Source organism: Canis lupus, chromosome 3, assembly GCF_048164855.1.
Source record: "Canis lupus baileyi chromosome 3, mCanLup2.hap1, whole genome shotgun sequence".
NCBI lineage: Eukaryota > Metazoa > Chordata > Mammalia > Carnivora > Canidae > Canis > Canis lupus.
The window spans coordinates 60,084,109-60,101,620 of NC_132840.1; the positions used below are offsets into that span (position 1 = coordinate 60,084,109).

Consider the following 17,512-nt stretch of genomic DNA (forward strand, 5'->3'; position numbering starts at 1 on the left):
GGCCAACTAGAGCACATGTACATGTACACAGCTGAGGGAGATGGGAACGGACACTCTGAAGGGTGCGAGGAAAATGAATGTTTTGGATATTTTCATGCCGAAGAATGTCCTTATTCCATCCCGGCACCTGATTGAGAGTGTGTCTCTAGAATGTCAGACTGATATAAATTTTCTTTAGAACGTTAGATGTTAGAGGCCCCCTTCCATTGTTTTCTAGAATCTAGTTGCTGGGAAGTCTTTTTTTTTTTTTTTTTTTTTGAAAATGAAAGTCCTTTTTATCACTGTTAGTTCTGAGCTGCAGGACATTTCTTCAAAATGTGGGCGCAGTAGGATATTCTCTCAAGAGCAGGCACGGTTGGGCTTTTTCTCACCCCCATCAGTTGGGTTTCCCTTCTGGTAGAGGCCAGCCCTGACAACGGCAGGCCTTCCCGACACTGCAGACCATTGGCTGTATAGCCCAGCTCCCTCAGAATAGAGAAGCCCAGAAACAGCTGAGCAGACCAGGTCTCCTTCCCTTCCCCAAACAGGCCACTTCCCATCTCAGGCAGATGAGAACGTGTTGGCATCTAATTCACATACCTAACGTTCACTCTTCAAGTGAGTACAGTCCATTGGTTTTTAGTGTTCTCTGACTTGTTGCTGGGAAGTCTTTAATTCTGATTCTTGATATGTTTTCTTCTGAAAAATGCTGGAAATATTCTCTTTATGCAGATATTCTGAAATTTTGTTATGGTGTATCCTGATGTGATGTTCTTTTCTTTTTTCTTTTTCTTTTTGCATTAACATTGCTGGACAGTAAGCAGCCCCTTTCATTATGAAAACTTCAAGAAAATTTTCCTGTTGTTTCTTTGATAATTTCTTTCCTCTTGATTTTCTCTTTCCCTTTATGGAATACATATCTGTTGGACTTCGTGGATTGAACCTCCATGCTTCTGATATATCTTTTATTACTTTCTGCCAACATTATTTTCCCCTCCCAGTTGTTTAGTTTCCAAGAGCTCTTTCAGTTATCTGAATACTTTATTTCTTTTCTTTTCTTGCATTTTGTTAGTGGTTTTTGGACATAGAATATGTCTTATCTTTTGAGAATGTTTACTATTTTTAAGTTTGTCTTGAAATTTTCTTTTGCTCCCAGAATTGTCTCTATTTCTTCAAAGTTTCTTTCTGGGTGCCAGTTTCTTGCATTAGAAGATTTTTTTCACATGTTTGGAGACTTTGTGCTGTGCAATCTATTTAAGAATGAGAGACCAGAGTGCTGACTGGAAGCCCTGTGAGCATGGACAGGGCTTGCCAACCGATGACCTTCCCTTCAGAGAGGCAGGGTAGGTTCCAGATGTTCATGTGATGCATTAGTTGGGATAAGATTTGGTTGAGTATAACAGAGTATTCAAAATACTTGATAATTGCTTTATAAAATTAAAGCTTATTTCTCCCTCACATTTGGAAGCACAGATTGAAACCCAGGGCTTGTATGGCAACTCTCCACCCCTGAGGGTGCAGGTAACATCCACCTGGCTGCAAGGGTTTCTCAGTGCAATGCCTCGTGGTCTCCAAGTGGCTGCTCAGGCTCTGATGGTTGCATCAGCATTACAGGCAGCAGAAAGGAGGATGGCAGAGAAAGGAAATTCCCAGTCTCTTTCCAGAGGCCCACATAATAGTCTGTATGCGTTTTGGCAAGAAATTAAACATTGGCCACATCTAGCTATAAGAAAAACCACAAAATGTATTCTTTTTGCTGGATGTATTACTACCTCAAATGAAATTGGGGTCTTATCACAGCAAAGGCGGAGGGGGGGGAGGTGTTAATGAGACCATTAGTGACCTCTACCATGTTGACATTTCTACCCTGTCAGTATCTATAAATCTTCTTTCTTGGGCTGTTAAATTTCTCCAGAGAAGACTTCCTCAATTTCCAATTATTTGAATCTCCCATCATGGAAAATGTAGGAGATGCCTCTGGCTTTCTGTTTCCTTCCCAGCGCATTATCCTAGAGCCAACCTATGCAGGAGGGAACTGAAGGTTGAATGCGTCAGCCTCCCGTCCCTTCCAGATCTGAACAATTGAACAGTGTTGGGTAGGCTTCTCAGGAGGTGCAACTGACATCGAGCCCTGGTTGCCCATTGTAGAAGCCTCAACAGCACCCTTGTATTGACTTTTCTCCCCTCTAACTCATTCTGTCTGCCTCCCCACTCTTGCTTCCCGGGAACATATCCCCAGTCAAATAACTGCACCAAGGGCTGGACTTAGGCTTTGCTTTCAAAGAAATTTAACCTAAAATAAAAATAATCTCATTATTTAAGATCTAAGCCTAGATTCTTGGAGCTCTTGTATTCATATAAAACCTCAGTGTAATGGCCAGAAAATACCGCATATCATTAAGAAGATAACTTTAAAAAAAAGGAATAATTTTTGAATTCTTTGTTTCACTTTACATTGATGTTCACATCCTAGGACTCTGAAATACAGTTAAAGAAATAATAAGAACTCAGTTCTCATCTCAAAAATGTGTATATACATGAGGTTTGGGACAAGAACCTAGCATAACTAGCTAGCACACCTAGCAGGTGTTCTGAATCTCCCATCTTCATGCTTGTAAAAATGGACATAAGAAGTCTCTGAAATTATGATAGTCTGAAATTGACTCTAATGTTAAAAAATGAAATACTCTGTTCTTACATTCTTTTGCACTTGTTAGACTGATGCAATGAATTACTTTTATCTCTCACTTTCCCTAGCACAGTACCTGAGAAAGGTAGGTGATTATTTATTGTTGAATAAATGAATGAATGAATGAAATGATAATATATCCTATCCTCATAAAATAAGTTGAGAAAAAATATGCTAACATATTTGAGGAATCTGTAAAGGAAGTTGAATATTTATAAAATATTTTATAAGTGGAAATAGTACCTAAAAATTCATGTCAATGTTATAATTCTGACAAGAAAATAAATGGTTGCAAATATACTGAAACTTGCTATTTGTTTTTACACTTTGTATGAAATATGTGGTAATGTCTTAAGAAATTATAGATCACAAGCCAGTCATTTATTTATTTTGAACTTATTTAATAAATGTTGAACCAAAGTAAGGTACCAAATTACTAAATTAATTACCTGTGAGATTTAAAAACTGACAGAAAAAGAAGATAGAATGTGTTAGTAATAAATATATCTTAAAATTCATTTAATGTATAATAAGCTGCATTATATTCTAACAACTGCAAATATGACATTATAATGATTTTGATGTTTGTATTAGTCATTATGGTCTCAGAATCCTATGGTTCCTGACAGAAAAGAACCACTATCAAATGTGTACATCTCAGCTTAGTTTATTTAGTTTAATGAGATTCATTGAATTTTGTGCCCAGCACTGTTTTTGTGGTAAATTCCACTTATGAGTAGAGTGTGCCCACCTGAGTATTCCTGGAAAAGAAGAAATAAGGAACAGATCCAAACACCAACACATTTGCTTGGACTCTAAGAGGACAGAGCAGGGAAGAGACAGAAGAGAAAGTGGTACCTCCTCTTTTTGCCCCTTTTCGGGGAAGATGACAATACTCTTTATTGAGGGTTCAATTTTGTCATTTGGTGTTGGTTTTCTTAAGTGCAGACATATTGTATTCACCGGTAGATGTCCGGCTACCGTAAGGAAGGGCTGCCATAAGGAAGTATCATAGACTTGGTGGCTTAAAGAACCCAGTTTATTCTATCTCAGTTCTGGAAGCCACAAGTCTAAAACCAAGGCATTGGGAGGATAAAATTCTTTTCTCTGAAGGTTCTAGGAAAGAACCTTCCTTGCCTCTCTAGCTTCTGGTGGTTGCTGGCCATTCTTGGCTTGTAGTTGCATCATTCCCATGTCTGTCCATCATTCCCATGGACAAAGACATGTCCACTACGTGTCTGTGTTGTTCTTCTTCTTACAAGGACATTGGTCCCTACATCCACCCTGCAGTAGAACCTCATTTTAACTAATTGCATCTTCAAAGACTCTACTTCCAAATTGAGTATATTCATAGTACCTAGGATTAGGACCTCAACCTTTCTTGGGGGGATACAATTCAAGGCACAACATAGTTCAACGATATTTTTTTTTCAAGAGTGGAAAATAGCACCACATTTTCAGTAAAGGCAAGAGGTGCTGTTGATGTTGTTTATGGTCTCTAAGTCTCACCAAAACCAGTGCTGAATTGTATGTAGCAGATTCGCTTAAGATATGTTTAAGACTTAGCTATAGACGAGCATTTTAGAAGCTAGGTAAGCAAGTGAAGAAATAGTGAATAGTCAGGTGACAAGGAAGGCTTCATTTCCTCTCTTGAGATGGAATCCGTAGGAACTCAATCAGCCCTGGAGACAATGGGACGCTCCAAATGTATTTTCACTGACGGCAGGTCCAATGAAGACAATGAGAACAAATGACATTACTTATTGTTGAGAAAAGTATAAACAGGAGAGAAGAAAATGGATATGCAAACTAGGCTTTCCTTCCACATGCAGAAAGTGGATGCAACATGTGTGACTCTGATTCAGCTTTATCTACAGTTGAGCCATCTGTTGGATCTACCAACCCTAATAACCTCGTGAGCACCAAGATCAAATGCATAATATCTTGGTCCGCTGAAGAAAAGGAAGACGTCTGTGAAAAAAAAAAAAAATAATGTATTCAATCAGCTGGTAAATCTCAGATATTTTTCAACTGACGACACCCCATGCCTGTTCCAATAAAACATTTAAATGCAAATGTGCTATTTTAAAAATGTAAACAAATTTATTATTAGTTTTTTTTTCTACTCACGATTCTGCTGGAAAACTGCATCAACTGTGCTTTCTATTCCTGGAAAGATACTTGCTATGCTTTTGGGGTAACCTGGTTCCATGGACTGTCTTTGGTTATCATATCTGATGAAAAAAAATGTCCCATGTTGTAAAACCAGTATAGTATATAGCGACAATAGTTTTCTTTAAAGTGCATATACTCTGCAAAGTGTCTTCACACCTACTTCCTCATTCAGTCTTCATAACGTCTTATTTCCTGGGCCTAAGGATGGTGAACTTCTCTACGTAAGGGTATGTTCTATTTATAAAATATGTGGGTAGCATCAACACTAAAACAGGCATCTGATGGGTAGCACAAATTGTTTTCCAAAGGAAGGGTTTCTATTTTCTGAAGATTTCCTTAATGGGCACATAGTCAGTCTCTCTCCCTTCCCCTCTGCCCCCCACCCTCTCTGAATATTGAGATAATAAGTTCCATGTGGCACCACATTCTGTAAACTACCTGAATAGCATTTTCTTGAGTGTGTTAGAATTCAACTCCTAACTTTTTTTGCATTTCATCCTGGTGTGTTATTAAGATTTGTTCTATTTCCTGACATAGAATTGTCAGTACCATTGGGAAGGTTTTTAAATTTTATAAAATTACACTTTCAAAATCCATTGGAACACTGAGCATTTTGCCAAGAAGAATGCCCACCAAAGATCTCCTGAGTATCTTAAAGCCATCGCATGGCAGGGTGTTGGTGGTCTGTAGATACATTTCGATCTCCAGCTGAAATAGTAGTTTGCCTTACCTCCAGACTTGGTCATTTACAAAGAAGTAGGTTTTTCTCCTGTAGTAAACAGCTGCATCGATGGCTTGGACGCTGCTTGGGAAGCTGTAGTCTGAGATATCCTTGGGATAACCTTGCTTGATATCATAGCCACTCAGAGCCCAGTACTGGCTGCCTGCCAACGAGTCAGGTCACAGATCAGATACGGTTCTTCTGTTCCTATGACATGATATGCTACCACTTCTTAGTCTTTGTGTAAATTCACCACAGAAACAACAATGGAACAAGAGCCTTTAAAAGACCATGGTGGTCAAGTTCAGTTCATGGGCTGGAAGAGCTCTCACGGTCCCAGCACCTGAACAAGTCCTGCTTCTTAGCCAGGCATGTCCGGCCCCACAGCTGGGGGACTATCTCATGTTGTGAGCCTCCTATGCAGAGACGATATGCCAGCTGTGGGGACTCATAGGCTGTCATACCTGGGTGGAGGAACACTACAGGTGTTCTCATTCTGTAGGTGGGCCAACAGGGCTGAGGAGGGAAGCCGTGTCTGGCCAGCACTAACATGCTCTCCTCGGCTCACCTCCCCTCACTCTGGAAGTCTCCCCCTTGCTTCAGGGACAACTAAAACAGGATGAGGACCATAGGCAATTACCTTTAAACAGGAAAACGAGGTCCTTGTCCACATCCTCATAGGCCGCCTGTATACCGTCAGGCAAAGATGGCCAGAACAGAGAAATGAAGTTGAGTTCCACTCTTGGCAGCTGTGGGTGCCTCCTCCAGAAGTACCTAGCAGAGCAAAAGGGAGAAGGGCACACAGGACATGTGAGTGGGCGGCCCCTCTGTGTGCTGCACCACTGCCCACCCGGCCAGACCCCTGGGACGGTGGGACAATGCCACCGAACCGCTTGTGAGCATCATAGCCAACACGCAGCCAGGGCTCTATGGTGAAGCTGGGTACTTGGCAGTTTTTAGAGGAGGTCCTAGGAGTGACCTTCTGTGATTATGTCTGTCCTGTCCTCCTCACACCCTGACAAGTCTCACTGGTATTCCTACAAAATGCTGAGACTTTTAGAATATTCCAGCAAAAGCAATAGGAGTAGATCTGGTCCCGATCACACAATCACAAGTGGCCAATGGAAAATTGAAAAATCCAACCAGTGAAATGACTCACCCCCCTCACCGCAGCTTATCCCAGGATAGTCTCTTTTACTGGACTGAATGTGGGTGGGACTGGATGATGTTTCTGTGTCTGGGAAACCCGTGTGTGGCATTCCCGAGCAGCTGGACCCATGTCTGTTATGCTATCACTTACATCTGAATGTTTATGTGTGTTTGAGGTTTTTTTGTTTTTTAAATTTTCCTGGATGTTTTGAGTTACCCAGAAAACACAATCTATTGCAATGAGGTGTACAAGCCCAGAATTTGAAGGAAAAGCTGAGTGATGTGTAATATGGGGTTTGATTAGAATCCAGTTCTAAGTTATGCCAGTAAATTAAGATAAAGGAAGAAATAGTTCAATCTTATACTTGTCTTTAAAGAATAGTATTTCTCCACGGAGTGTGGCGATAGCATCAAATGTCAGTCTGGGGTCACAAGTTGTGGGTGTGCTTGGTCCAGTTGGTTGGACAGGGTTGCTTGAAGGACCTCAAAAAAAAAAAAAAAAAAAAAAGAGAAGAAAGAAAAGAAAAGAAAGAAAATCTTTTTATAAGGTTAAGTCTAGTGTGACTCCTGGAGTACCTGGGCTCTTCCAGGAAGGGGAAGGGTTTTCGCAAGACGAAAATTCCTATCAGACGATCCCACAAGGTTTTAGACTCTCTTAACCTCATTATTATCATTTCAAATAAGAGAGGTGATTTCTGGAGATAAGTGCAGGTTATGTTGTGAAAGAAAATAATTTGAATTCTGTGCATCCTCCTCCCCTCCCTGTACTTTAAAATCCTAATTCTGTCCTGTCCCGTTTCTTGGTTCCTCCTGGATTTCTGTCCCTTGGTATCCACTCCCAGCTGTCTCACCAACTCCCAACTTCAGGAAAGGAACCAATGTTCATCTTTTGTCCTATAGCATAAATCTAAGCCAAATGTTAGCAATTTTTTTTCCTGTAGGTATTTGCATCTTCATGTGTTTTTTCATTGTTGAATGAATGGCTAGGCTAATAGTTAAGAGAATGTAAAATGTGGAGGGAAAAGGAAGGAGGTTTTTTCAGGGTGAAAGGAGTCAGGAAAGAGAGGAAGCTACTGTGAGTCTCATTGTTCTGGAAAGTTCTATCGTCATAAGGAAGCCCCGAGTTGTTGTGCTGGTATGCTTGGTTCTGTGGTGCTCTCCCCATTCTCCTCCCTCCACAGGGACCTAGAGATGCTCCAACCTTCTCTTGGGTGCCCTGTTCTTACGGCCTTTGGGGTCAGGAGGGCAGGGGGAGGGGACACATGATGGTCCCTACTTGTCTCAGAGCCGAGGCCTCCATCTCCCTCCCTGAAGAGCATAAGCCACATCTTTAAGAAACGTTCATTTCCTGCATCCTCCATTCCCATCCCCTCCCTCCTCTACAGACAACAGTTCTATTACCTGCAATATGTATCTTCTGCTGAGCATGTTTCTTGACATGCCTTGCTTTGCCTACATGCATCTGATATTTGTGGAATCAAATACTGTGTAATTTAAACACAGTATAATATGTATTATTATCTTGTTTCTTTTCTACGAAGCAGAATGTTTTAAAGACACTTCTATGTGGTTGTCACCTGTACATCTAATTCAGTGGTGTCCCCACTGAGTGTTACTCTGTAGTGTGCACCTGCCACCTTTGACAGACCCCAGACAGACCTCTGGGTACCCTCCAACTTCCACTACCATGGACAAGACTGCAAAGAACATCCCAGATATGCCCACACCTCACCATGTACTCAAGGTTCTTCCCACGCTCTTACCGTAGATGGTCTGAATGCCATTGATGTCATCTTGAGGGAGGGTGTAGGTGCTGGGGTCGTGGAAAACATAGTTGGGATACATCAAGGCACCAGGGTCAGTGGAATGAGAGAGCCCCAAGGAATGGCCAACTTCATGGGCAGCAACAAGAAACAAATTATAATCTGAAACACAAGCATGCATGGTGAGTGGCTTCAAGTGGATCCAAGGGTGGAGACAGTGGAACCTCAAGGACTGCAGCTTCCAAGCTAACAGTGCTGGAGAAACCATATTTTCCACACATGTCTTTTTCATTTTCCCTTCCCTGGGTGTGGACCTCAGGCTGAGAGGAGGGATGACAGGGCCGCCATGGTCTTGGGATGCCCCACAGCCCTCTCCAGCCTCCCAGGCCCTCAGCCCCTTGAGTAGAGCCTCAGCACACAGGTAGTTAGAGAAGAAACATGCCGGGCTGTGCATAGCCTCAGATGCAAATGGACTTGCATTCCCTCCCTGGTCACCCATCAGCCAGCACCAGCTCCTTCTTGATTCTGAGTTCTCAAAGCATCTTCAAGGACTCTCCATCTTCCCCCTTGTTTGAAAGAGAAAAACCCTGCTCCTTCTGCCATCTTTAACTTCCAGGAGCAGCGCTTTTCCCAGCTGGGAACCCCCTTCCCAGGCTCACACTTCTGTCAGATGGAGCCCTTACAACTTGGCCTGGTCCAAGGACCTTCCCTTGCCCAGCAGACACTTGAGGGCTTGACTTGCCTCATTCTGGTCATCCCATAAACACACCATGCATTTTCTTACATGCCCCCCTTAACAAAAAAGAGTACTTTCTATATGCTGGGAAGTGTAATATTATTCAGTCCTCACAACATTGGTGTGAAGTATCATTAGAAATATTTTTACAGTAAAGGAACTGAAGCCCATGGATTTTGGATACCTCTTTAAAGGTCTTACAACTGATAAGAGGTACAGCTGAGGTCAAATCCAGGTTGATGACATGACCTGTGCTCAGACGAGAGCATTCAACTTCCTATTTATAATTAGCCTCATGAAATTCTATCCATGCTCCTAGACACTTTCTCTTGATCATCACATCCTTGCATTTTTTGCATTCCTGAATACATCTCAGAAGACATTTTTGAGGGCCTGGAGTAGGTTGTGAGGGGCTCTGGGGGTTCTGTCATGAAGCACAGTTGAGAGAGGGAGATGTACGCCAACAACGTGAATGGCACAGCACAATGAGGAGAACAGTTAGAGAAAGAGAAACAAAGGCTGTTGGCATTCTGAGGAGAAAGTCCCCATTTCTGCTGGAAGTCAAGATGGGGAAGCATATGGCAGAGCAGAGAAAGAGATTTTGAAAGGAGGAACTTGGGGTGTAACGTGAGCAAATGTAGGGAGGTTGGGAATACATGGTGTGATGTAGGAACAGTGAATGTGCAATGTGGCTTCTGAGTGTGAAACAGGAAGACAGGTGTTAAGACGAGTTTGCAAACGAACAAGAGCCTTGAATGCCAAGGAGAGGAATTTGAGTGTTACGGGTCCAGAAATGTAACACTTGGACTTTAAGCAAGAGGGTAACATAATCTGAGATGGACTTTCCAAATGCAAATTTTGCTGGCATGCTGGGAAAACTTCAAGGTAGGAGAGATTGGAGGTTGACAGTCCAGGTGGGAATTTGGATCATTTAGTTCAAGTAAGAGGTGACGACCACATGGACCAGTGGGGAGGGCAACAGAGATCCAAAGTAGTGGAGAGAGATATTTATCTTTGGGTTCACACAGCTCCCAGTACAGGGACTTGGGTGAAATAAACACAATGTATATGTTGAGAAAATGGTGGGAGGAGCAGATCCCAAGCAAAGATAAAAGTTTCCTTTCTTGTTTTCTACAGTGTTCTGTGGTATATTGCTGCCCAGTGGCCTTGTGAAGTTCCACCTGGCCTGGATATTCCTTACTCATCCCCATTTCTTCCCTTCAGGTCTTCTCCTGAAAGGGGTGGTTTGTCCCATAAGAGCAACCACCGAGAAAGAGCTCCCTGAAGATGAAATAACTCGACCAAAAGGACGGTGACTGTTTTCTAAGTGGAATAGTTTTCTAAATGAACCTGATTATTTCTGAATTTTCAAAAATAAGGACCTTCTCCATACATCATGAAATTTCAGAATATTAAAAAAAACATATACCCAAAAGTAGTGGTCAGCAAACTTCTTCTGTGAAGGTTTAGATGGTAAGTAGTTCAGGCTTCGTGAGCCATGTGGTTTCCATAGCAAGTACTTAGCTCTGCTGTTGTATGGTGAGAATAGCCATAGACAATACAGAAGCAAGTAAAGGTGGCTGTTTCAATAAAACTTTATTTATACAAACAGGACCGGGCAGGATTTAGCCATAGTCTGTAGATTTCTAATTTCTGCCCTAGGAAAACACGGTCAGTAATTAGCCTTAGGACTTTTTGAAACCTGAATTGACTTAGTATTATGAGGTAGCAAAAATTTAAAGTGGTCAGCTTGTGTGAGTTTGAAATGTTAGCAGAATTTGGGTGTGTGCGTCCAAGGGGAGTTTCTTATGTGAGAAACACATATTTAGAAGCTGCCTGTTGACATGACTTTGGTTGACTTACTGCTAGAATTTTCGGTCCATGTTTCTTCTGCATCGAAGTGAACATCTCCTCCAATACCTTGGCCCGGCTGAAAGGCATGAGCGAGGATTCCATTGGGTCCGTCAAATGGCGAATTGTCACCATGATCTGAAATAGAGCAGTCTGCATGGGGTGCCTGTGGAGTCTCAGCTCAGCCAGGGAAAGCAAGTATGAGCACCACAGCTGCAAGCCCACCTCCTTGGACGAAAGAGATCCTGATGTCCACTTCTCCCTGTGAGACCTTGGTGAAGGTCAGGGGTGATACATTACTCCATACTTGAAAGGCTTTCTGAATAGCTGTCTCCACATTGGCCTCTGACAACTGTGGGGTGTACTTAATAATCCTTCAAATGAGAAAACGGGAGAAGGATTCATTATGGTTTAGAAGAGCCACCCATCAGCAGACCAAGCTTCTCCATTTAGGAGTGAGTGGTCTATGCCGAGCTGCCCCTGGAGAGGGTCTGCGAGCAGTTGCGGGACTCAGGGCTGCAGACATATGTGGCTTCTGGGCAGCTCACTCCTTATCTTTAAATCTAAAACATTTCTTTATTCATAAGATGATCATAAAATAGTAGCCCTCTCATAGGGTAGTTGTGGGGATTAAGTATGTGTGAAGCTCAGTACTGAGCAAATCAGAGTATTGAACAGATACTGGGGATCATACTGTCATCATTAAGATGCAGGGAGGTGGGGCTATAGTCTCTTCAGCAATGAGCGAGCTTCGTTTGAGTCCTTAATGGAATTCATAGAGAGGCAGCCTAATGTTGCCATCATCCTTTTGAGATTGCTGGAGAAGGACAAGAATTATCAGGCTGTGGGGTGAGGAGGCCTCTGGGGTCTGTGGTCTTTCACACAAGACTCTGGGCTCTTCAGGGCAGGGACACCTGTCTCCCCTGCATCCCACATCCTGGGACTGTGCCTGGCACATCACACATGCTCCATAAACACCCCCGTCAGATTCTGGGTCCCAGGAGCCATCACCTGTAGGTCAGGTTAGTTTGTTTCCACTTGGGGTTCCCCGGGGTTAACATAAAATCACCGCTGTCGGGCACTCCGCAGCGAGGCTTCTGCATCATCTCCAGGGTCTCCTGATTGGGCTTCCCCGTCTCGTTCAACCCAAAGAATCGCTGCATCTCTCTGAGCTTTTCCATAATCACACTGGTGCTGTTCTTCCTCTCAGACTGGAATCTGTTCCTGGGTAACTGGTAGAACTTTTCTAGGTAGTCCTGGGCAAAGACAAATATGGGAGGGGACTGGCTGGGTGATTCCTGCAGTTCTCTGGGCATTCTGTATCCTCTCTAAGTCACTGCAGACTTTTGACAGACTAACACCCTGAGAGACAAGCAAACACACGGATTTGGGGGTCGACTTTGAGGGAACAGGGACGATGGGCCAGAACGGCCCCCTTACATCCAGTGTTCCAGTTAGTGTTTATACATGAAAGCAGGTATTTCATAAGGGATGAAGCCCAAGTCCCCATGCAAAGTGCTAGTACACAGTCGGGAGACTGGCTCCTTTTATAAAAAATAAATAGCACTGGCTACTGATTTCTTGAGGTATTAATTGCATCAATGAAAATTCTCTTTTAACTATCTTTCCAATACTGTGGAGAAGATGTAATCATCCTAAGACATGGGTGTGCACAGATGGAAGGAAATTGCCAAGATGACAACTCAGATCCCAGACCTCCCTGGTGCTTCTTAAATGAGAACTGAAAATTTCACAAGAAGAACTGCAAACTGGGTTTGGGGTAACAGCACCATCCTTGACATTAGCCATTTACCCACCACAGCTCCTCTGGAAGGGACTGACGCTGCTGAGGAAACCAGTTCTGAGGCTTCTCTCACCCTAAGCAGCCCAGGGACACCTTCCACTTGGCAAGGGACACAAGACAGAGCACTTTTGTGCTTTTACTGGATTCAGAGAGGCTTGGGTTCAAATCTCAGCTCTGCCACAGATTAACTGAATTTTTGGACATGTCATTTAACTGATTTAAGATCCACTTTGGTCTCTAAAGTGGGAATAATAACAGCTGATCCCAGGAATGCCATGAGGACGACTCAAATGCTCAGTCATGCACAGAGTCAAGGCTCACGGGGCTCCAGCCTCTAGCCCAGGGGTAGATCACTGTAGGGGATGTGTAAGAAGAAAGGAAAAGGAAAAAAACCAAAAAGAATACTACTTTTCTATAACTGCAAAGCTAAGGAAATTGTGCGCAACAAATTCTCTGACAGCGTTCTCTGGTGCTTCTTCAAAATTTGGTCCGACTTTCCTACAATGGAAAGTAACCGTTGGTTTTGCTTCATAAACGTTTATATACATAATCAGATGTAGGAAATCTCACTGCATCACAAACTGACTTCTAGTTCCTTCTAATCTCCTGTCCTTGTGGTCTCTGGTCCACCTGAGATTTCTGGCTTCAGGACAAGTCCATAGAGATGGCACCAGACATGGTGACTGGGGTGCCTATAATGGCTGAGGAAAATCTTAGGTGAGTCAGAAAGAAAATCCCCTACTTTTATAATTAAGACCATTCCTTCTGAACGGGATCCCTGGCTGGGGGCAGCTCGACAGCAGTATCTTCCCAGAGTTCAAAGAGCCCAGCGAGGAACCCTCTGGACTCCTGATGTTTGAGCCCAAACTAAACATCCATATAACTCCTTTCAGGCTGATTTAACTAAAAAGAAGAAACAACCCACACAGTTTCCTAAGAACCAGCGCGTCAACCACCACCTGCTGGCGGGTGGGTTTACCTGAACAACTCGTGTGCTCTTCTCTTCTGGGGACTCCCCTCGAACTGGAAAGGTGTGTGAGAGCTGCACGCAGAGCAGGAGCAGAAGTGGGAGCTTCCTCAGGTCCAACGTGGCCTTATCTGCAAACGCTGCCATCCTGGCCTTCCTCTCCTGGGTCCCTCAGGGTTGCCGGGTCCTGTGTCACTCACGGCTCTCTCTTCTGACCCCTTATAAAAGCCATGTCTTGAACAATTGCCACACATCAGGAATGTGAAGTAACGCAGGTTATTTACGCTCTGACACTGTTGCGATGTTCTAATGTGATTTAGTATTCCTCAACAGGGGGCGGGGGATCTTTCGACAGAAAAAAATAGTGCAATTTGCTATTCTTTGCTCTTAGGATTTTGGTTAGAGATTTACTTTTGCAAAGCTGTCTGATGTAGGAGAAGACTTGGGGAATTGCTCCAGAGGGTAATAACCAGCACTTGGCTGTGGGTTTGCATTTTCTAGGTGGGAAGGTGCAGAGGCTGTATTAGCTCATGCAGGCACCTTGTTGGGTTAGCGTCATTATCCTGGTACCACAGAGCCCATTTGGAGGAGCCCTGTACTTAGCCACCCTTGCTGGGAGGACTGTGTGCCTGGGACTGTGGTCGCCATGCAGGGTTAGCATAGGGGTCCTAGAGCAGCTTCTGGAGGATGTGGTTTTGGCATCAGTGTAGTAGAGAAACCTATGTACTGTGTAATCAGTGTAGTAGAGAAAATCCAGATTGCACAGGCTGCAATGGGAAGGAGGAAGACAGCAATGCTGACACTGATAATAACAATCTAATATTTAAGGGGAGGAGGGCAGGGGGTGGGGGTGAATGGGTGACAGGCACTGAGGGGGGGCACTTGAGGGGATGAGCACTGGGTGCTATGCTGTATGTTGGCAAAGTGAACACCAATAAAAAATAAATTTATTATAAAAAAATCTAATATTTATTATTATTAATTATTAATTATTATTTATTATGTCCCCAACATCCACGCTGTACATATATTATGGCAGGATGCTAGTGTTTCTGCATTTTGCAAATGAAATAAAATCCAGGGAAGTAAGAGGATTTGTGCAAGTCACATGCTGAGTGGTGGGGGGAGGCTAGGATTCGGTCCCAGAGAGCCTGAGCTGATGGCTACTCCATCTGGCCACATTAAACCCTCCCATGGTGGAGCAGGGACCCTGGCTGGTGCTCACAGAGGAGGAATGAGAGGTGGTGTATGTGCCCCCGGGGAAAAGGCCTCGGGAGAGGGTTTACAGACCAGGTGACCATACAGGCCAGGGGCCCAGAGGCATGTTCTAAAATCATGTCACCTGTTTCACCTATTCTGACTCTATGTGTGTGAGATGAGGTCACGATGTATATATTTGTATGTGCTCACTTATGTGTATTTATATATTCTGCAAGGACAGGTATTTTGCGTATAAATGTTTGCATCAATGTGTGTGATCCAGGACGTGTTAGTATGTAAGTAATGTTTTTGTTTGAGATGCTATGGTAAAGACTTCAGGTCCCTCTTAAGGTTTCTCACAAGCTTTGTAAAAATCCCCCCAAAAAACATGTCTAGGGTTAGAGCATATCTGGGCAGTAGATTAATATTCATGACATAGATTCCTGCATTCACACAAACATTTGCTGCCACCTACCACGTGCCAGGTGCTGTGATGGGTATTAGCTTATTAGAGATAAGTTAATAGCAGTAGATGAAATGCTACAGCAGTGTGGAGGAAAAAGCAATGGTGGAGGGAGGCACAATCAAGGAAGGCCACATGGAGGAGGCCGACATTGAGCTGGACCTTGGAGGGGAAATAGAATGTGGATATGCAGAGATGTGACAATGCATTCCTTGTATGCACGGGCAAGCTGCCCACCCCCAGGCTGTTCAAGCTGTCCTGAGGTCATGATCATGCCAACCATCCCTGGGGCACAACTTAATCAGGCTGTGGCTTCCTCCACATTAGGTCTTTAGTGAGAAAATCTTTTTTTTTACCGAATAAGAATGCCTTAACATTGGTCTAGCCTATGGAGATGACACATTGGTTTATGCACAAGGTTCATGAAGGTACTTTCTCCTGAATGTAATATAAGTGATTTAGACAAGGATCCAAACCTGGTGGTGTCTGTGTAATTTTGTGTTAAATACAACTTGAATGAATGAAATGAATGAAAACAGAAGTACCATGTGCTCCAGTAATCCACTTCTGGGTATTGACCAATGAGGAACAACAAGACCACTTGCAGACGTTTACTGCAGCATGGGTTTACTGCGAGGGCTGGAAGCCACCTGCACCCATCCAGAGGTGGTAAGGAAGATATGGAGTGTGCACAAGGATACTGCAGAGCCACAACAAGAGTGAGACCTCGCCATTGTGACAACGTGGCTGGATGCGGAGGGCCTCGCATTAAGAGACGTCAGTCCAACAGAGAGAGGCGAACACCATGACTTCACTTTGGTGTAGAGTCGAAAAAATAAAAAAATCAAAACAAGCAAGACTCACATATGGAGGACGAGGGCTTGCCAGAGGTGAGGGGGCAAGGGAGCGATGAGATGGGTAAGGAGAGTAGGGCTGTGAGCCTCGGTCATGAGGGCGGCCTGGGCACACAGACACTTTGCGTGCTGACAGGTGGCACAGATTGCCTGAGGGGAGCGTGTGGCTGCGTCTGGACCTGTGGAACCCCTGTGCTATCCTCGGACACTGAAACCACAGGTCACCTGTGCTCCTGGAGCCCCAGCGAGGGGCGGAGAGGGACACATGGGTTTCCAGTGCCTGCAGCTTCTGTTTTCTTTATGCCTGGCTGCCACGTGCCCACTTGGTGTCCCTGTCTCACTCCTGCTGACGCCTGGAGCCCAGCGGTCCCTTAGGCCCTCTCCCCAGTGAAAACCTCCTACAGGGAAAGGATCGACCTCCAGTCATTTAAACCTTAGTGTGAACTTGGGGGCTATTGGCCTTTTGAGTCAAGTTACTAGAGGGGGGAAAAAAGCAAATGATGTATTAAAAATGAAGGCTTTGCTCCACGGAACAGGAGTTTTGGATAAGGCAGGATCCGTTTCCCTAACGCCAAGCCCCTCTGGCAGCAACATTGTCCAATGATCTGAAGTGCTGCCCACAGCAGAGATGGCAAGTTGTGTTTTAATGTCTCAGTTTTGCTATTTAGGCCCAAAGAGATGAAACTAATTGCGAAATTTAGTTGGTTTTCTCTTTCATTAAAGAAAGGGGGGTTGGTGTTCAGCCAGCTGGGATGCGCATAGGTCACAGGGAAGCCGCCTGGACTCATCAACGTGTGCTGGGATCTGGGAGGGGGAGTCAGTTTGCTAATGGGGACCGGGACCCAGCAGAGGAGGCAGGGTGCCCTAAGCCCAGGGGCACGTGGCTCATCGGGTTCACGTGAACAAAGGCAGGATTCCTGTCCATGTGCATTTGTGAATGCTGGTGAGCAGGATGGAGGTTGACACACTGATCGCATTAACAGGATCATTGTTGGGGTCATTTGTGTTGAAAGGGGCAAGAATACTGCACTTGGAATGATACTAACTGGGCTCAAGCTTTAATTCTCCTACTTCCTGCTTGTGCGACTTTTAGCAGCTCACCTCGGATGTTCTGAGCCTCATCTTCCCCTGCAGCCCCCCCCCCGCCCCCCGCCGACACGC

General features: G+C 44.2%; 1 protein-coding gene across 1 annotated transcript; it reads right to left on the reverse strand.

Moving 5' to 3' along the window:
* Positions 1-3,048: 3,048 nt before the first annotated feature.
* Positions 3,049-14,070, reverse strand: MMP8 (matrix metallopeptidase 8). The gene is made up of 10 exons (XM_072821757.1): positions 13,847-14,070; positions 12,075-12,319; positions 11,289-11,437; positions 11,076-11,201; positions 8,477-8,638; positions 7,079-7,196; positions 6,205-6,338; positions 5,574-5,727; positions 4,799-4,902; positions 3,049-4,639 (listed from the first exon to the last, which is right to left on the reverse strand). The coding sequence occupies exons 1-10, from the start codon at positions 13,979-13,981 to the stop codon at positions 4,536-4,538; spliced, it is 1,431 nt and encodes a 476-aa protein (XP_072677858.1). The 5' UTR covers positions 13,982-14,070; the 3' UTR covers positions 3,049-4,535.
* Between the last annotated feature and the right edge of the window lie 3,442 nt (positions 14,071-17,512).